Source organism: Sorex fumeus, unplaced genomic scaffold (genome assembly GCF_029834395.1).
Source record: "Sorex fumeus unplaced genomic scaffold, SorFum_2.1 ptg000008l, whole genome shotgun sequence".
Classification (NCBI taxonomy): Eukaryota; Metazoa; Chordata; class Mammalia; order Eulipotyphla; family Soricidae; genus Sorex; species Sorex fumeus.
Window position 1 is genome coordinate 74,028,811 of NW_026606065.1, and position 20,914 is coordinate 74,049,724.

At 42.3% G+C, this 20,914-nt stretch overlaps 1 protein-coding gene across 1 annotated transcript in view; it reads right to left on the minus strand.

The window, feature by feature from the left end:
- The window catches only part of SUGT1 (SGT1 homolog, MIS12 kinetochore complex assembly cochaperone), a 41,769-nt gene extending 21,110 nt beyond the window's left edge, over window positions 1–20,659 (minus strand). Inside the window, exons 1-9 of the mRNA XM_056109767.1 lie at window positions 20,539–20,659; window positions 20,367–20,424; window positions 11,104–11,194; window positions 10,434–10,503; window positions 9,527–9,597; window positions 5,215–5,268; window positions 4,757–4,773; window positions 3,639–3,673; window positions 1,170–1,266 (exon numbers count right to left, since the gene is read on the minus strand). Coding sequence (XP_055965742.1) covers window positions 1,170–1,266; window positions 3,639–3,673; window positions 4,757–4,773; window positions 5,215–5,268; window positions 9,527–9,597; window positions 10,434–10,503; window positions 11,104–11,194; window positions 20,367–20,424; window positions 20,539–20,576 — 531 coding nt within the window. The 5' untranslated portion in view covers window positions 20,577–20,659. The remainder of the gene's footprint in view (window positions 1–1,169; window positions 1,267–3,638; window positions 3,674–4,756; window positions 4,774–5,214; window positions 5,269–9,526; window positions 9,598–10,433; window positions 10,504–11,103; window positions 11,195–20,366; window positions 20,425–20,538) is intronic.
- Window positions 20,660–20,914: the final 255 nt, after the last annotated feature.

Genomic DNA, 20,914 nt, shown 5'->3' on the forward strand with positions numbered 1-20,914 from the left:
TCCCCAAGCACTGCCACGAGTGATTCCTGAGTACATAGTCAGGAGTAACCCCTGAGCATCTCTGAGTGTGACCCTCCACCACAAAAAACAGAAAAAGAAAAATCTTTCATAAGGTTTTCTGCCATATAACAAATTATTTAACGTCCCAGTCACTTAACATTAGTAAATTCTAAATGTATAAACCACAGAACAGACTTTTTTCATTAAGTAGAGAATATAAATATAACCTAATTACCTATTACTTATGTCTACTCTATCAATCAAGTGTGTTTGTTTGCTCATGGCCTACTCCTGGCTCTATACTCAGGGATCACTCCTGGTGGGCTAAAGGGAACATATGGAGGGCTAAAGGGAACATATGGAGTGCCAGGTCAGCCACATGCAAAGCATGTGGCCCTACTCACTATCCGATCACTCTGGCACCAAGGGTTATTTTTGGTTTTTTTGGTGTTTTTTTTTTTTGGTGGGGGGAATCTCCCAAGCAGTGCTCAAAATCCCTCCTGGTGATTCTCAATCTGCAGTTTTTGAGAGTCTGAGGCTGCAGTGCTACCGGGCCCTGCAAAGCCAGGGATTACCAAAGTCACTGGAGGTGATCAACAAGGGGAGAGTCCCGCCCCCCATGCTCAGGTAGTTCCCCTCAATTTGAGGTGACACACACAAGGTGTGTGCCTTAACCCTTATAGACTTCTCCAGCCCTGCAAGTTCCAGTCTTAATTGAAATGTAATTCAAAATCTGAAGCACATATCCAGCTATACTACAGTGAATTTCTCTAAATTTTAGTAGCATCTGCCACATTATCACATGACATGAATCTGACAATCTGACAATCTGCCAAAAGAAGCAGGGTCCAGAGAGAGTACAAGGGTTGCCGTGCACCTAATCCCACCTGGTTAAATCCCTGGCAGCAGGTCCCCCAAGCACTGCATGTGGTCTGCCAGGTACAACGTGAGTGATCTCTAAATAAAGCCAGGAGTAAACCCTGAGCACCTCCCAGTGTGGCCCAAGAACAAAGAGAAAAATCAGCTCCTGAGTGCAGAGCCAGGAGTTACCCCTGCGCACCACTGGGTGTGGCCCAACTCCACCGCCCCAAAGATTATTGTACGATATACTATATTTGCAAATAAAATCATTTAATCCACATAAAATCGTTTAAAGATTATATAATGACCTCTTTTTCTGAAAATTCCACATTTACATCATTCTTCTGAACATTCTTGATCATAAGTGTAATGATTACTTGAGAATCTGTTTGATACCAATCATACCTATTAAAAAGAGAAAAGAAATGTAAGGTTTTGTTAAAGATATTGCTGCTTTGTTTTGTTGAAATTAAAATTAAAAGATAAACCACAAGAGCTCCACCTTGAGGAGCAACACAGCAAAGCAGCTGTTGATCAGCAGATACAAGTTTATGTTAATTCCATCAATTATCTATCTGTGCTGTGCAAGAGTACTGTAAGGTAGATGAGGTAGATGAATACACAAATACATCTTGTGCCCATAAATACTTAGACAGTAACTAGTCTGGGTTCTGATTTCTATCTCTAAGAATGTTGTACTTCAGCTGATGTTGAAAGATAAAATTTGCTCTGAACAGTTTAAATTGATAAGATAGTATCAATAGCTTAGACTCATTTTCATCTAATAGTTTTTATACTCCCATTTCAAAATTTCTAACCCTATTTTACAGATGAAAAAACCCTAAAACTCTGAAGGTGAAGCAATGAATGGGCAGGCATAATACTGGATTCAGGCCAGCCTAAATTTGAACCCAAGTTACTCCAAGATCTCTTTTGTTAATGAATCTCTAGGTTTTGGGGCCTCCCAAGGTGGTGTGCAGGGGCTACTCCTGGCTTGGGTGTTTGGCAGGGACCATGTGGTTCCAGGGACCGAATCCAGGTCTCCAGCATGCAAAGCAGTTAAGTGGCCCTTTGAGTTATCCCCTCAATCCACTAACTCCAAAATCTAACTTGAACTGAGTACAAACATCCCTAGCACATGGAACAAAGCACTGCACTGCACTGTAGCACTGTCCTCCCGTTGCTCATCGATTTGCTCGAGCGAGCCCAGTAACATCTGCATTGTGAGACATATTGTTACTGTGTTTGGCAGGTCGAATACGTCACGGGGAGCTTGCCTGGCTTTGCCGTGCAGGCGAGATACTCTTGGTAGCTAGCCGGGCTCTCTGAGAGGGGCAGAGGAATCAAACCTGGCTCGGACGGGCCGGCTGCGCGCAAGGCAAACGCCCTACCACTGTGCTATTGCTCCAGTCCATGGAACAAAGCAACTGAGGCAAAATTAGAGCAATTTGAACTCAAACACAGTATTAATCTTTCCAAAGTCTCAAGGTACATGGAAAAAACTTATACCTAGAGATTCTAATCATATGTATCTTTCCCACTGAAAACTTAAAATATAGGAACTCACATGCCTTCAAATAAGATTACAGGGGGCTGGAGCAATAGCACAGCGGGTAGGGCCTTGCATGTGGTGACCTGGGTTCGATTCCCAGCATCAATATGGTCCCCTATACACCACCAGGAGTAATTCCTGAGTACATGAGCCAGGAGTAACCCCTGAGCATTGCCAGGTGTGACACAAAAAAATAAATAAAAATTTAAAAAATAAGATTACAAACTCTCAGCTATTTATCTATTGTGCTGTTACTGCTTTTCTGAGACTAAGCACAGTGTCCCATACAACATATTTATTAAACTACTATTGTTTTATTTCATGTTCCAAACATTATTATTATTTGATGTTTATTTGTCCTGCCTCTCCTCTGGTGATGTCAACCATGCTAATCAAAGGTCCTTGTCTACAAAGTACCTGCCAGAGTTATTCTGTGTATCTACAGAAAGAACAAAAAGATATTTCAGTATTCCTAAGCTACTGTAGGTAATCATGTCGAAAAGTACCTTCAGTAAAGAAATGAACTTAAAAACCTCAGTTTTCCTTTGAAATTCAGTGAGGATAAAAGCTATATACAAATGTGTTTCTTCCTCTTATCAAGAATACTAAGAATACAAGTCGTACATATTGCTAATGAATAATTTAAAATTCAAATACTTGCTGAATGTTTCTTCATTATTATAATTGCTGCCTTCAGCAACTGTTATTTCCAACTCATGCAAAATTATCCTATGAAGCATTTACTCCAGAGTTAGAGTGCAAGCTCAACAGGCAAAGTACATGCTTTGCGTGCAAAAGAACTAGGGTCCGTCCCCAAAGATACGGTCCCCCAAGCACCGCCTGGAAGTGGCCATTGGCAGAGCTAGGGAAGACTCACAAACCAAAATAAAAGTCAGGTAAAGTTGCAATATTTTCAAGCTTACTAGTAATTAACGGGGACAATAATAATCTAAAAAGGCTCTCCTTAATAGGTGGAAAGGTGACGTATATCTGAATGGGGCTAGTTTAAGTTGAGAAGTTATTTAAATTCAACGGTACATGCTAGTAAAATGAAATAATAATAATAATAAAGCAAGCAATAATACAAGTAAGCAGCCTTACAATTAATTTTTCAAGGTGACAACACAACTGTTTTCAAATGACTATTAAACAAGGTCCCACATCTCCCCAACATCTCTTAATCATGCAGACACACATAAATAGTTTGAGAAAAACAAATACTTACTTGATTTTTGACTGGTGAGTCTGCTGGGATGCAGACTGATTTCAACAAATTGAAGGAGAAAGAAATTTACACATTAGTTTAGCGGCCATGTATTAAAATTAAAATGAATCTATCATTTACTTAATGCTAGTTTCTTTTCTATGAAATATTAAATGAAAACTTCCTTAAAAGACAAAGCATGGTCTAAGTATTAAATAGCCAATCTTCACAAAAAAATAAAGTCATCTTTATAATTAGTTTCAATTTTATACACTTTCTTAAGTAACAGTATTAAAAAACAGAACATTTTCTAAAACGTCAATGGAAAACTTTACATATGAAAACATCCAGTTCTTCCAGAGTGACAGTCCAGCGGACAGGGTGCCTGCCTTCCACTTGGCTGATTCGGATTCAATTCCTGGTATCCCATGTGGTCCCCTGAACACCACCAGAAATAATTTCTGAGTGCAGAGTCAGGAATAACCCCTGAGAATCACTGGTTGTGGGCCCCTCCCAAATTTTTTTAATTAAAAACAAAAAATGTAAAAACAAAACCATTAACACCCAGTTCTGTGAGACTGATAACATTATAAAAAAAAAAAAACTGGGGGCGGGGGGGGGAGTGGACATTTTCCACTCTGGAAAAGCCTTTGTTCATCTTGAACACAAATTCCTCTCTCTTCTCACTGTGGCACTGTCCTCGCCCAGCTCTCCAAGAGGAATGGAGGAATCAAACCGGGGTCAGCCATGTGCAAGGCAAACACCCTACCCAGTCAAATCTCTTTTTTTTATTGAACCACTGTTAAGACCACGTGGTACTACCAGGTATTGAACTAGGGTTCCTGCATACAAAGCGTGTGCACTCTAGCACTTTCAACCATCTTCCCAGCCCTGAAAAAAAAACATCGTTGCAACACAGTATAGCCTTCAGGCTTAACCATGGCAACTGCACACCCTAAGCCATGTGTGGACCAGTTTAGGAACAGATAAGCACATACTTGCTCTAGCTTGGGGGTGATATCTCAATTGACCCTAAATGAGAAGATAGGAGGATTCCAGGAAGAAAACAAGTAAATCTACTCTATAGGAGTAAGTCCTGAGCACCACAGTATGGCCCAAGAAAACAACTTTAGACTTACCACCTCAGATTGTGATCCTATAAAAACATGAAAAGAAAGCATTATCAGTACAACCATAGGCAAAAGTGCATTATTATGTCAATAAGTATAAAGAACAAACCAATATACAGAATAATAAATATACAGAAAAAACAAATGATACAGCAGAAAAAAGGAAAGTGATTTGCATTCCTGGAGTAACTTTCGACTCCTTTGTAATTTCTTTCCAGTAACACTATTTCAAAACAAATCTGTCCAAATCCCCGTTTAAATTAGACAAAAATCAAAATACTTTTGGAATCATGGTCCCTTACTAAAAATTGGAAAAAGAAAATCAGGAAATTTGGGGAAATTCCTACCTCAAACAACCTGTGCTTCTTAAATGATAAATTACAACCAATAGACATATTTTTTAAACCAAAGCAGTGTGACACATTCAGTTCTTAAACTGAAAGATGGCATGAAAAAGACAGCCTTACCATTCTGAGCTTCCTGACACCTTTTAATCCAGACAATAAAATCAGCATCTGCACCTAGAGAACAAAACGATTATAACCACTGCACAAAAGAACATATCCATGTAAAAAGTACTTAATGAACATTTACTGTGTTTCAAACTCTTCTTTTAGGTACTGGAGATTCAGTAGTGAATCAGACAGATAAAAATACTGTCTAACAATTAGTTATAGTTATCTTAATTTTATTGCTATAAATGTGCCAGTAGCTTTAACCATTAATCTAAAGAATTATGATTTATAAAAAATGAAAAAAAACCCAACTATTAGGGATGAGAAGTAGTCCAGGGGTTAGGATGCGAGCTCATTTGATCCCTTGCCTCACATGCCGCCCACTCCCCAACCCCCAAGCACTGCAGAGTGCAGCCATGGAGATCTCCCCGCCCCCTCAAAGACGTTTTAACCACTTCCAAGCTTACAGTTCCCGAATACAGATATTCTACATTTCTTATTCTTCTTCCACATCAAAATCAGGCCTGCCTCAAGATTCCCAGCACATCGTTAGCATGGGGCAGACGCCCTAAGACTGGAAGTTTGGTCCGTAAGTCTCTCCTCCAGTCCATAAATCTGTCCTAACCCCAATGTCCGTAAGTTGTTCTACACCCAATTTGCTCTCCACAGCAGCTATCTCCCCATTCTACTAAGCCCTCAGGGGCTTTACCTGTGAACATACTTTCCCTAGTATCATCAAGAAGCATCTCCACACTTCTAAACTTGTCCTAGCTATCTTCGAGTCCTGTGTATTATAGAGAATTGGACACTAACAGGTACCAATGTAAAGGCACATATTAGCAACTTATCCACTTTCAAGACTCAGAAGATAGTATCTAAAGAATCACAAGATCTAATAAATACAATGCTGAGAAAATTTATTAAGAGAGCTCTGAGGGGGTTTAAAGACAGCCTGGTGGCAAAGCACTGTGAAATCATAATGCCAGGAATGCAAACCCTAGCTGGTGGCTGCCACCCCCACAGGCTGCATGTGATCTCAGCAGCTCCACTGACTTGTGTTTGGTACTGGAGATTTAGCAGTGAACTAAACAGATAAAAATACTGTGCTAACAAAACCAGTTATAATCATCTTAATTTTATCGCTATAAATGTGCCGTAGGTTTAACCATAAACCTAAATTATTTTGATTTAAGAAAAAAAAACTGTTAGAGATGAGAGGTAGTACAGGGGTTTAAAGCTGCTACACAACTCCCCACACTGCAGTGGCATCAGGCTGGCTAGCACCCCGCACCCCGCAGCCATGTGTGCACGAGCACTGCTCCGGCAGAGTGTGAAGAGTGTGGGCACAGGATGAGAACCGCAACTGAAAGTATGCAACGCACGAGTCGGGACGACCACAGCGAGTCGTGACGACCAGAGCGGCAGAAGAGGGAGGAAGGGTAGGAGCACAAAGACAGAATGGGGCGGAGAGACAGTACAGCAGGTAAGGCACCTGCCTTAACTTGAGCAACCGTGGTTTGATCCTCTGCAGCCCAAACTGTCCCCCAAACCTGCCAGGAGTGATCCCTGAGTGCAGAGTACCACCAAGTGTGGCCCAAAGACAATAATAATTTTTTTAAAAAAGAAAGAAAAAAGAAGAGAGAGAGAAAAGGCTGGAGTATGTGCCCAACACACAAGGTTAGTTCCAGATCTGATCTCCAGCACCACCATACGGCCTCCTGAGGTCCTTCAAAACAACAATGAAAGAAATCCGTAAATCTGAACTAGAATTTCTAATAGTGCAGATACACTGATATGCTAATTAGCCATGTTATACTGCTGCCACAATTTGAAGTAGTTCCGATAATTTAAATCTCCTTTCCTAATTTCTCAGTTCCTTTCGCAAAGCTGGGCCTTTCTCAGGTAGGTAAGAGCAGAAAAACAATATCCTAAGCAAGACAGTCAAAGATTCTTTGTTTGGGGGCCACACTGTCTATGCTCAGGGCTACTCCTGGCTTGGAGCTTGGGTTCAAATGCAGAACTACACATGCAAGGCAGGTGCTCCATTACTGAATCACACACACATCAGCCCTAAAAATTTATTTGGGCTTTTACTTTTCCCCGGGGGGAGGGGGGGAGGATCTCACTTGGTGGTGCTTGGGTTGGCTACTCCCAACCCAGTGCTCCGGGGAGTATAAGATGCCAGAGACTAAACTTAAGCTGCAGCATGAAAAGTCTGTGCTCGGCCCAGAGTTTCTCTTGACTCGAGAATAAATTTTGTAAAATATAATTAAGGTAGCACTTCTCAGCTTGAGGCTGTATAACCCCTGCTGTGGATCCCTGTGAATCCCCATAATCTGCCAAGGGTTCCACAGGTGAAAATTATGTAATGGGGAGCCACAGCGTGAGACTAGACAGCCAACAGGCAGGATGAGAGGAAGGGGTGTAGGGGGAGGCCACAGGGAGGAAACAAAAGTGGAAACGGGCCACAGTTAGAAGAGGGTTAGGAAATGTTGCTCTAGGTCCTAGCTTCTCCATCTCCAGCATGACTGACATTCTTAACGAGAGCGCTCTGTTAGGGGCCTGACCTGAGCATTCCAGATGCTCATCAGCATCCTGGCCTCTGCTCACTACAAGTCAATAGCACACTCCCCACCCACGAGTGATGGTCATCAATAAACTCTTCAGACACTGCCAAATGTCCCACAGCGAGTACAATCATTCCCCAGTTAGGAACCGCTGCTGTACAGAACTGTGATACTCAATTATCAAAGATAACACAGTACACAGAGCTCAGTGGCTTAGCACCTGCCCTGCAAGCGTAAGGCTAGGATTCTATTCTGGGATAGAACTGTGTCTGGCAGCTTGTAGTCTGCAGTCCTTGGCACTCCAAGTGACTTTCTGCTGCCCAAATCCAGGTATGTACAAGAACTACAAACTCCAGGGAGTACCACACCCTAAAAGAACATGAGAGTTGCCAGTGAGCAAGTATGTTCGCTCACAGCACTAACAAACAATGGGCAAGCACCATAACCATAAAGAACTATAAACCTGGTAAGCACTATGGCGAAGCACACAAGCACCACAAGCTGATGGCAAGCACAGCTGAGAGGTCCACAGCCAGGACTGTGAGTGAGCCTTGTCATCAGAGGAGAGCCGAAAAATCCGTAACACAGAATTATCTGAGACAGATTATAATCTCATCCGGTATTTTGCAGATTTTAAAATTCTTGATTCTTCCACTTTCTAGATTATGTATGAATCTGCGTAACCACACTGCTGTGATACTTTTCTTATTTGCCTCCCAAAAAGATGACATCTAAAGTGAAATACTGGAGCCGGAGAAAAAGTGCAGCCAGTAGGGCGTTTGCCTTGTACGTGCCTGACCTAGATCTGATCTCTGGCATCCCATATGGTCCCCCAAGCAACACCAGGAGTAACCCTGTGCATCACTGTGTCTGGTCCCAAAACCAGAGGAAAAAAAAAAAAGAGGTACTCTCATGGTGTAGTAGTGTTTTTGCTTCGCATGCAGCTGAACCGGAATCAATTCCCAGCATTTATATATGGTCCCCCAGGCCCCACCCGAAGTGATCTCAGAGCACAGAGCCAGGAGCAAGCCCTTAGTACTGCCAGGTGGGCCCCCAAACAAATCATTCAGTACTACAACGTTCCACGCTTCTTCTGTAGTTCTTCACCTATTTAGAGCTTATTCAGACTCACATTTTACTTTGATAAAATGCTTTCAATAACCTATCTCATGGAGTTAAAGGAGTAAGCCCCGAGCACCACTGTGTGTGGCCCCCAGCCCTCAAAACACATTTCTTTTTTCAGCAATTTGAATAAAAACTCTTAAAACATGAGGAAAAATTATACTTAGATTTCCACGAGAAAATAAGTCACACTAAAGGGAGCACACTGAGTGTTTATACTTTTGGTGGGGGGGGGGGGGGTGAAGCAAAAAAAGATTTTATTGAAACTTAGCAAGATGTGAAGGGAGAGAAAGGCAGAAGCACATATTTGAGAGAGAAACAGGCTTTTCCAGAGTGAAAATAGGTAAGCAATGAAACACAGAGAAAAGCAAGCAAGATGTCGTCAAGGGAGAACACGGGCTTGAAAAACAAGCTGAGTGTTTATACTTTTATCTTCTAATGGCAAAGTTTATCTGTGACTTGAATGCTAAAGGCCAATTTAATCACTTAACTAAATTCACATTTTGCAATCAACACGAAATGTCATTAAGGGTAGAAAAAAAGGTTTCTATAATTAGATTGCATGTAAAAAAATTAGTTATGCATCGAGACACATAGAAATAAGAGATTATTATTACCAAAGTTCTAATACTTACTATCTAATTTCTGTCCTTCTGTGAAACTTTCTAGAGCAGCAGCATAGTTTTTTTCATGGTATTCACAAATCCTGCATAAGCATATTGAAAACAAATACCACATACATAAGGTGATGATACAAAGCCTTTCTAAATAAAAATTCCTACTTATCTGTTAAAAATATAAAACTAATGATAAGCCAAGAAACCCCAGAACAGGCTCCTACCAAAAATAGTGCAATCTGGGCCAGCAAAATGATTCAATGGCTGAGTGCATGCTATGTATGCAGCAGACCAAAATTCAATCCTTGGCATCACACAATCTCCCAACCTCAACCAGGAGTGACCCCTGAGTACCGAGCTGGGGAGCACCTGAGCATAGCTGGGTATAGCTTCAAAACCAAAAAATTAGTGGACAACCGGCATAATCCCACTAAAGTGTAACTTTGGAACTCACTGCTGAAGCAATCTGTTGCATATACTTGTTTGTGCCAAAATTCTAAGGAGTTAAACACATTTTTCAAATTTCTCATTTAAATAATCAAGTCACACTTATCAGAAACAAACTGAAATATAAAGTACATCCAGTTTCCATAGCAATTAAATGTAGCCTATCCAACTGGTTGTATCCTATCCTCATGAAAAGGATACTTTTTAAATACAGTAAATTCCAAATAATGCACTGAACAGCAATTTCAAATCCATCTGTGTCATCTCTATCTCGCAGTTAGTTCAATCATTACTATTTTAAAACACAAACAGATCTCTCATCACAACAGAACATAAATTGCATTTTAAATTAAATCCCATCTTAGATATAAAATGCACAAACACAAAATTTCCTATTTACATAAAGCCTACAATGAATTCATTTAACAAATCCAACCCTCTACAGTCCAGATCCAACAAGAAGAGTAGTTATTCATACCCTTTTCTCAGCATAGCAGAGGCATTATTTGGATTAAGTTCAAGAGATTTCTTTGCATCAACAATAGCATCTGTGTATGAAAAAAATAGCATTTTTAGTCAGTTACTTATTATTCCTAACAAATATTACAAATTTCAGATTCACTTATATTTTAAATACTTCAAGCTGAAAAAAAAAATGAACAAATTGCTTATATCAGGAAATGCTAACCTAAGATAAAATTCAAATAAACGCTACCCTCATACTTTCCCATTGTCTTAATATTTAGTTTTTGTCTTAAATCTCTGAGCCAATCCAGTACTGTATCACAAAGTTTATCTCATCATCTCATTGGTCACTTACATATTCTGACTCCATGTATGAATTTTTCCCTACCTAGACTCATTTTAACCAGACTAGTTACAAAAGTAATACTGGGAAATAAAAATGTGGGGAGACTTTGAGGCTACACCTGGTGGTCAGGGGGTGCTCCCAGCTAGATGAGATGGCAGGCAACCACGCTGGGCCCTCTCATATGCAAAATATGTGCTCCAGTATCCTTCACACAATCTCCACGCCCAAAATCAATTTGTATCATTAAAGAGAATCTCCTATTTGATTCACCTTCTCTTGAGCAAAAGGTGTAGTTAACATATAAAGAAAAAAAGATATACTTTGTAAGAAAAGTTACCACAGTAATTCCCAAGAAGAATGTGACAATAAGCTCTTTGACAGTAATATTGGGCATCATCTGATTTCTGTTCCAAAGCCTTAGTCAGCTCCTGTAAAAATAAACATATTGAGTGTCAGCAAATGCCCATCAAGCTACTGAATTTTAATTAAATGTGGTTTTTAATCAAATAATCTTTTATCGTATCCTATCTAGAGATAAAAACAAAAGGAGAGTAAGCCAGGAACTTATATTGCAAGAGGATCAGTATTTCCTTTTCTACTCTGTTCTTCCCACAAAAGTAAAAATCTATTATATTATTTGTGTAAAGCATTTGGTTACTGATCTATCATAGGGCCTCAATAAATGGTCATTATTGTCATCCCATTTACTCCAAAGAGTGTAGCTGGTATACACAGACCATCATAGATTTTCTACTTCTAATTAAAAGAAGACCCTGTGTAGAATTTGACATGCCAAGAAAACCTAAGGCTGTCCAATAGGAAAAACAAAAACCTGGAAATTAAATCTAAGGTCAAAGAGGTTAACAGAATTCATAAATACACAACCTGACTTAACTGGCCCTTTCCTATCAATAGCAGAGAACCCTAAAACCTTAACAGCAGTCTATAGAAAGCCCAGCTCATAGGAGCACTACTACCAACAGATCCAGTTCACATTACATAGATTGAAACTTTTGCTACCTTGGGTAGTAACAATAAATAAATAGTAACAACAAACAGTGAACAAAGGGTAACAACAAAGACTCAAGAGAGCAGGACCGGTGAGGCGGCAGAGCAGAAACACTTTATCATTACCTCTGAATTTATTTTGTGGTTTGTGTACAATAGTTCAACAGTCACAGGTGTCATTCAATTTCCTTATCCTGATAATGTGACTCTCACAAAGCAAATGCATTCACTACATCAAACTTGATAATCACTTATCTAAAACACAATATATCTAACATACAACCTGCTTTTTACTATCTTCATTCCTATCACCTATTGGAAAATCAAATCATGTCTCTGCATAAAACTTCCCCCAAGGTCTTTCCTCACTCTGACTGGACTTGGGCAAAAACCCAGGACCTCCCAAGACCTACCTTCCTTTTGCCGGCAAGAGAGCCTACCACATCTCTGCTCTCATCTTTGTTTCTCCTGTCCCGGTCACCAATTCTAGCCACAGAGGTGTCCCCCATTCAGTCTTACACACACTTCAGGACTTTGTATCCTACTGCTTTCTCACTAGAATCCGCTTCTCCCTAGATGTGCATCAAAAAGCCATTCCCTCACTTCCTAGTTACTTAGTGACAAAACTGTGCCAAAGACAGGATTCATACTCACATCTGATTCCAAATTAGCTTTGGAGGGTGAGGGGGAGGGGGGTACCAGAGATCAAATCCAGAATTTGCAAAGCCTATATTTCTATCCTAAGCTATAGACATCCCCAGCTTCCCAAAACTGAATTTTAACTACTAACCACAAACCAAGTTTCTTGGTAATTCTTTTATTTTTTCTTTTTGGGTCACACCTGGAGATGCACAGGGATCACTCCTGGCTCTGCACTCGGGAATTATCCCTGGTGGTGCTCAGGGGGCCATATGGGATGCTGGGAATCGAACCTGGGTTGGCTGCGTAAAAGGCAAATGCCCTATCCACTGTGCTATCGCTCCAGTTCCTCTATTGGTAATTCTTAATAAGTTTCTTTCACACATCATTTGATGTTCTTTATTTTTTTCTAGACTTTGAAATTCCTAGGCTGCATACCATCTTGTGCTAAATTTTCAATTTTGAGAACACCTGATACCTCTCTACTCAGATATATCTTTTAACTAAATTAGTAGCCTTTACTCAGCGAGAAAGTGGTATATTATGGACATAAAAGGCTGTTACAATTCAGTACCTGGATCACCCATTTACAAGTATTTAAGATACACTTTAAGCATAGGCAATAAACTGGTATGGTATAATAAATCAAATGATATTCTTTTTAAAGAGTCATAAAAAAATCACTCACTTAAAATTTTTTTACTTATTTTTATATTTTTGGACATACCCAGCCAAGCTTGGGGGGGGAAGGGTGCGGTATCCTAGGTCTACTCTCAGAGATCAATACTGGCAGTGCTCAGGGGCCCACAGAGGCAAGTGCCTGATTCTTGTACTAGCTTTCTGGCCCTAAAAACTTCTGAATTACAACCAACCAAGTTAAAATGACCTTTAAAAACAATGCAACATCATATGTTATTCATAACCAGCAATAGAAAACAAATTGTCCACTATTGCCTTTTTCAGCAGATCTGAGTGTTGGGGTAAAATCTCAAATAATAATGGTGGGTCTGGTGTCAAAGTATTGAACGTGATCAAAGTAGAGAGAGAAAGTAATGCGGAAATCATCTGCCCCACGGGTAGGGGGAGGGTGTGGGATGGGGGTATACTGGGGTTGTTGGGGGTGGAGAACGGGCACTGGTGAAGGTACAGGTGTTTCATTGTATGACCGAGACTTAAACCCGAAAGCTTTGTAACTGCTCTCATGGTGATTCAATAAATAAAATTATAAAAAATGAAAAAAAAAGTAAGGTGGAGTTCATGCACAATTCAATCAGCTAATCAGTGGCTGAATAAATAGCAGTACTCCTACATAAAAAAATTGTTTTTTTAAAAAAAGGGGCCAGCAGGTATAGGACGTAAGGCCCTTAGCCTGCATGCCGCTGATCCTGGTTAGAGCCCCCTCAGAATCCTCAGCACCACCAAGGGACATTCCTGATCACCACTGAGTGATGCCCAGACAACAACCCCCCACAAGGCAGGACCTGTTATGGTGATTAAATAAACTAAGCGAGTAACTTCTTTGGCTGCTTAAAAATTTACCAAAACAAGCCAAACACAAACTGAACATCTGACACACAAACTGAGAAGTCACTACAGAGTTTATTCTGAATAAGCAATATAAAAGAATAGGAAAAGTGAAGCAAAAACCATACTTTGTGACTGTGGCACTTTTTCAGCATTCTGTTTCTGTAACAACAGTTGCTGGTTATTCAAGTAACGGGAGGTATCCCAAACGCTAAGAATTCAGTAGCAAAGGCTATTATTGAGCGTAGACCTACACAAAAATGTAAACATGTCCAACAATTACATTCACATAAAAAAAATCCTTTATGTTAAAGTAAAACAATTTAAAATTCTTGACAGTAATCTGGTGAACTATAAAATACAAGCACAAAAAAATTTTTTTTTTATCATTTTGGTATGAGAAGTACTGATAACTCAAATAATCAAAAGAAAAACTTTTTAAGTATTAATTTTTCTTAAGTATTAGGAAAATACTTAAGAATTTTTCAAGAATTCTGGTAGGCATCTACTGGTAGGCATCTGGTATCTACTGCATCCTGGGCTACCACACTGAATACACAGCAGTAAGATGCACAAGACCCCTGTTCTCCTTAAACTTATACACACTGGTCTAACTTGGGGTGCTCAGAGAGAACACAGCTTCTGAGGTAACATTTCAGCTAAAATTTAAGGCGATGAGACTCTCCATACAAGAACCAGGTCAGAGAAAATATACTTCAGAAAGAAAAAAAAACCCTAAAGTTCCAAAGGCCCTCCACCAGGGTTGGGATTAACACATTCAAGTCAACGGCAACAAAAAACTGAAGTGGAAGTAATGTTACAGCAGGTATGCTTGATCCCTTGAGCACCACTAGGACTGACCTCTGAGCAGAGCCAGGTGTGAACCCTGAGCAAGTGACAGGTGTGCCCCTCCGACCGCCCAAAGAAAAAGAAGGTGTAGCTAGAACTCACAAAGCAAAAAAAGTCATCTATACCTCCAAAGGTATGGAGCGATAGCACAGCGGTAGGGCATTTGGAGGGCATTAGGGCATTTGGGGCTGGAGCGATAGCACAGCAGTAGGGCGTTTGCCTTGCACGCAGCCAACATGGTCGACCCGAATTCGATTCCTCCACCCCTCTTGGAGAGCTCGGCAAACTACGGAGAGTATCTCGCCTGCATGGCAAAGCCTGGCAAGCTCCCCAGGACGTATTCAATATGCCAAACACAGTAACAACAAAGTCTCCAATGGAGACGTTACTGGGCCTGCTCGAGCAAATCAATGAACAACGGGAGGGCCTTTACCTTTATACCTCCAAAGACCTCGCCATGGAAATTACTTTTCATTTAAAAAAATTACTATAGGTCCTATTTAATTCCATTTCCTTGTTGGAAAATATGATTCAGGGTACAACAGAAAATTTTCTGAGATTATAATTATGAAACTAGGATTTAGAGCCAATCGGTGTGACTCCAGAGCCCACAATCTTCACAACTCTCCATAGCGGGCCCCCTCAAGAGCCTCAGATTCCACGTATTTTATAAATTTTATTTTATCTTAGGTACCATGATTTACAAAACTGCTATGCCCGGCATCAGTCTCCGGCGTGACCCTTCCCACCCGCCTCCCCACCCTGAGGCTTCCTACTGGAAATGAGCATGCTCAGTTTCCAGGCCTTTGGGCAGGTTACTCCCTACTGTGCTTACTTATTTCCCACATATGACAGAGGTCATTCCATGTCTGTCTGTCTTTTCACTGAATCCTTCTATCTTTTTTCCCTACTGAACTGAAACTTCCTGACTGTTCCAGTCTCCGCCAAGCTCAGCATCTTTACACACACCTTCACTGGAGGACTTTTGGGGCCACGCGTGGCTATCCTTGATCACTCCTGGTGGGTGCCAAGAGGACACTGGCACGTGTAGGGACCGAACCCTAGTCTCCCACATGCAAAGCCTGCACTCGGCCCCTTGAGTTCTCTCCAGCGCAAGGATACTTAAATCTTAAAGATCCGCTGATGTGTCCTTTCTATCTTTTAGACTGTGAACTCCCTCACTGCAGTCTTAAGTGTCTTTATATCCTGGTTCTCAATACAACGTATATAAAACTCTGGTTTTCTTTTACTTTTGCCTACATCTTTTAATGAATTTATCATTGATTTACCAATGTCTAAGTTTTAGTACATAGTTTCCCGAACCCTTAAAAAATATGAATCAGCTTAAGAATATTTCCCTTTTATTACTTACATTACTTATTGGATCATATTTTCTTTTTCAGGGGGAGGGAGGGTTTTCAGGCCATACCCAATGATGCTCAGGGATTACTTGACCAAATGGGGTGCTGGGGGCAAAACCCAAGTTGGCCTTGTGCAAACCCAGCACCCTACCCACTGTACTATTGCTCCGGCTCCATATGGTATTTTTCAGTGTGTGTGTGTGTGGGGGGGGGGGGGTGGAGTAGGGGGTAGGGGCTCCCAATGTTCAGGAGGCCAAGAGCCATTCTGGGTGATACTTAGCCACCAAGTCCAGATGGTTTAATGCTAGAGCCTAGCGATGTGATGGTGCTTGAGTCTCCAAGGGCCATGCACAGTGGTGCTAGTTAGGAGAGATGCTGGGATCAAAGTCGGAGCCTTACACATGCACACTCACCCTGGACCCACCCCTGAGCAATCTCCCAATCACTGATATTCTTTCATAAAACTCTAACATTTGGGGGCCTGGGCAATTGTACAGAGGGTAGGGTGTTTGCCTTGCACGTTGTTCACCTGATTTCTCTCTCTGGCATCCCTTATAGCCCCTTGAGCCCCACCAATAGTGCTCCCTGAACTCAGAGGGAGAAGTAAGTACAGAGCACCGCCTAGGTGTGGACCCAAACCACAACAATGATTCTGGGAACAGGAATGTAGCACATTAGCTTTGTAAGTATGAGCCCCTACATTCCCCAGTGGCCCCCCCCCCATGTAAAAAGTGATGTAAATGCCCAGGAGAGAGCAAGAGAGAGCATGCGTGCATGAGAAACAGAGACAGAGAGACAGAGAGAAAGAGAAAGAGAAAGAGAAAGAGAAAGAGAGAGAGAGAGAGAGAGAGAGAGAGAGAAAGAGAGAAAGAGAAAGAGAAGCAGGGTGGGGGAGGATTTGGTGGGGAGGGGCAGAGAAACTGGGGACATTGGTGGTGGGAAACGTACAAAGGTGGAGGGATGGGTGTTGGACCACTGAATGACTGAAACCCTATCACAAATAGCTTTATAAGGAGATATCTCACAGGTGATTTCATTTAAAAAAAATTTTTTAAAAAGTGATGTGAATTTCAAAAACTAGCCTCGGGGGAAAATCCAAGGGGATACACTTTCAGTTCTCAACAACATTCCTGATCAACTTATTATAAATTCTTTAGAAATTAACATTTAACCAATCATCTTGGTAAGATTATCTACACTTTCATCTACAAATAAAAAACTTCCCCTAGGGCCAAAGACAGTACAGGGGTTAAGACACAAGCCCAGGGGCTGGAGCAATAGAACAGCAGGTAGGTCGTTGGCCTTGCACGTGGCCAACCCGGATTCGATTCCCAGCATCCCATATGGTTCCCCGAAAACCGCCAAAAGTAATTCTTGAGTGCGTGAGCCAGGAGCGATCCCTGTGCAATGCCGGGTGTGACCCCAAAAAGAAGAAAAACAGAAAAAAGGGCACAAGCCCAGGGCAGCTTACTGAGCACAGCACAGACCCCAGAGCACTACCAGGATTCCTGGACAGAGCAAGGAGAGCCAAATACCGACTGGTGTGGCGCCTCAATAAATCCTCCCCACTCCAGTTTCTGATTCATCTATTTTAGGTTATAATGATTTAAATTTCTAAAGTTCCAGGTGAACATGTTTGAAAACATAATCAGTTTCATCAAATACCAACTGCTGTGGCGCCTCAATAAATCCTCCCCACTCCAGTTTCTGATTCATCTATTGTAGGTTATAATGATTTAAATTTCTAAAGTTCCAGGTGAACATGTTCGAAAACATAATCAGTTTCATAACACACCAGAGAAAGGTGTCCTGAGACCCCTTTATGAGTGATCATTTTGACCTGAGTCTCAGTTCTCTGTTTTCTTGTATAAAATGGAAGGGTAAGAAGTACTAAGTGTCTGTAAGGATTTCTGTAAACCTGGTTTGTGCATATGCGGGGGTAGGGGGGAGTCATCTAAGAATCTACATTTATAATGAATTCCCAGGTGATGCGAAGTACAAAAGTTAACTACCTACTCTCGAAATTCATTCCTAGGTATATACCATAGAAAGGAGTGCATGTGTTCACAAAAATACATGAACAAGTTTCCAGTGGCTTTATTCACACTGGCTAATAACTAAAAATAATCCAAACGTCCACCGCTGAAATAAATTAGGCTAGACTTCTATAATGGAATACTACACAGCAAGGAACCTCTTCACACAACAATATGGATGTGCCCAAAGCAGGAAGAATACATACAGTGAGCTGGGTATCTGGTGATGATTATGCAAGAATAAACAAAATGATAGAGATAAGTAAGAGAGAGTAAAGGAGTTACCTGACAAGAAAAATATTGAGAGGAAAGAGCAGGTTAGGAGACTTGCTAAAGACATGTTCTAGAAATCCTGATCTGTGAAAATCTTTGTGTAGGTTCAAGAGCTCTACTATTTCTATACAAAAAAAAAAAAATTAGCAAAACAAGACATAGAGGGGCCAGAGCTATAGTCGGCAGGGTCCTTGCCTTGTACGTGGTCAACCCAGGTTTCGTCCCTGGCACTCTCTATGTTCCCTAAGTCCTGTCACAAGTGACCCCAGAGCACAGAAACATGAAACTGCTCTGAGCACTGCAGGTATGTCCCCAAAACAAAAACAAAAACAAACAAACAAAAAAACCCAACAAGATGTTGATTGACAGAGAAACACATTACACCAGTATACTGTGAAAGTTTTAGTGGCTGGAGATCAATAGGCTGATTGCATGCTTTAGACTCCAGTGACCCTGAGCACTAAGCTGCAAATAATCCCTAAACACCCAGTGTTCTACCCCGGATCCCAAAGAAAGGAACGTCCAAGATTGGGCTTTTGATTTGAGCATGCTGGAGTTCCAGGTTTGATCTTTGGCACCACATAGTCACTAAAGTGCCACCAGGTGTAGCCCAAAGTAAAGATAAAAGGAAATTCTATATAGATCAATTTTAAAAGTAGGAATTGGGCTTAACTAAGTGAACCAGAATACAGATTCTGGAAAATGCACATCTAGTCAACTGTGGGGGAAAATTCTCAGTGCCTCCTCTGACATTCTAATTCTCACTGAGACACCACGTAGCCCACCTGTGCTTTCCTCTTTCCCCTTATCTTGACCCCACTGCATTGCCAGAGCTAGAAATCAAATCTAGGGCTTCATACAGGCATGGCAGGTTTGCGAGACATCCCCAACCCCTTTCACTCATCTTTGATCCACTCTGGTCAAAAACGTCCTTTTTGCTGTTCCTTCAGGATCTCAGCACTGGCTCTTCTTTATGCCTTAGATGCTCGTTTCCGCGGTTTCTGGAGTCATTCCTTCCTTTCTCTACTCAAAGAAATCATCTCCCTAAGCCCACCTCGTTTTGATTCCCAGTACCTTATATGGTCACAGGGGCACAGCTCTGAACACAAAACCCTAAGTACTGCAGGTGTGGTGCCCAAACAAAACACCAACAAAGATTTCCACCCACATTGCAAATCCTTCTCAGAAACCATAGCTGAAGGGGAAAGGTTCTCTTTCTCTCGTGCAAGAAACGAACAGAATTACCTTTTCTGTGCGGTAAAGCAAGATCACAAGTTTTGTGATCTGAAGCATCCTTAACTTGGGCTCTCTTGATTTCAGTTACTTCTCTACTGCTCTATGATCTTCCCCTTAGAGCGTTAGTCTCTCCCTGCACGCCAACACAAGCTGCTTTATACGGGTAGCTTATGTAGTAAACCTGAATCCGCAGCAAACAGTGGCTTGCACCCCAATTCCAAAAGGGGGGAAAAATGTTTTGGTGAACGAACAAGTGAGAAAAACAACCAATAGCTGAAGACCCCTGCAACATTTTAAGAACACACGGGAAAAAAAAAGTTTTTACCCCAGTTCCTCCAAGCACTTAAGCACAACGCCAAGGTACAGAAGAATGGCAAGAGTAATTGTCAAATGAAAAGCACCTGGCCTAGCTTCGCTCTTTCTCGGGGTCAGAAATGTCATGAAATACACACGCGCGCGCACACACACACACACCACGCACCCACACGCCCACTGTGTCTAAGGGAACCCGGCGGATGCTGGAAAAGTCTAGGACGGAGAACGAAGAGACAGAGGGTAGGTTGGGGACGGGAGGTCCATAACCGGGAGGAGACAACGTGGAAACAGCAGCCCTGGTCCCTGCAAGCCGGCCCGGCCGCTTCCGATGAGCCGGAGGCTGAGCCGATCTCTCTCACCTCTAACGCCGCCCGGGGGTCCTCGTCGATCAGAGCATCTGAGAAGCTCGGGAAGAGCCTGCCAGGAAAACAAGGACTTCAGCAGGGGTCACTCGCCAAGGGAAGAGGAGTGGGGGAGTGGTGGTGGCAGTGTGGGGAGCAAACACAGAAGAGCGAGGACGGGGACACGCACCTCGGGGCTGTTGCAGGTCCTGCTGCAGCTGCCGCCATCCCTCACCCGCACAGTTGCCCGAAGGGAACCCGCTGCTGCTGCTGCTGCCGCTGCTGCTCCCGAGCACCGCCGCCGCCCTAGGGGGGGGGAAACTTCTAGAGAAACACCAACCGAGCTTCCGTCCGAAGTAGCCAACGAGCAGGCACGCAGCGTGCGGCGCGGGGCGGGGAGGCGGGCGGCGAGCGCGGGGCCGGCTGGGACGGTGGAGGACCGGCGAGAGGGACGCGCGGCGCGGCCCCGTGGCCGGCCGGTCCCGCCCCTGCGCGCCGCCGCCGCCGCCCGCGCGTGCGCGCGGAGCCCGGCGGGACGGGGGTGGGGACGGGGAAATGTCCCGGGG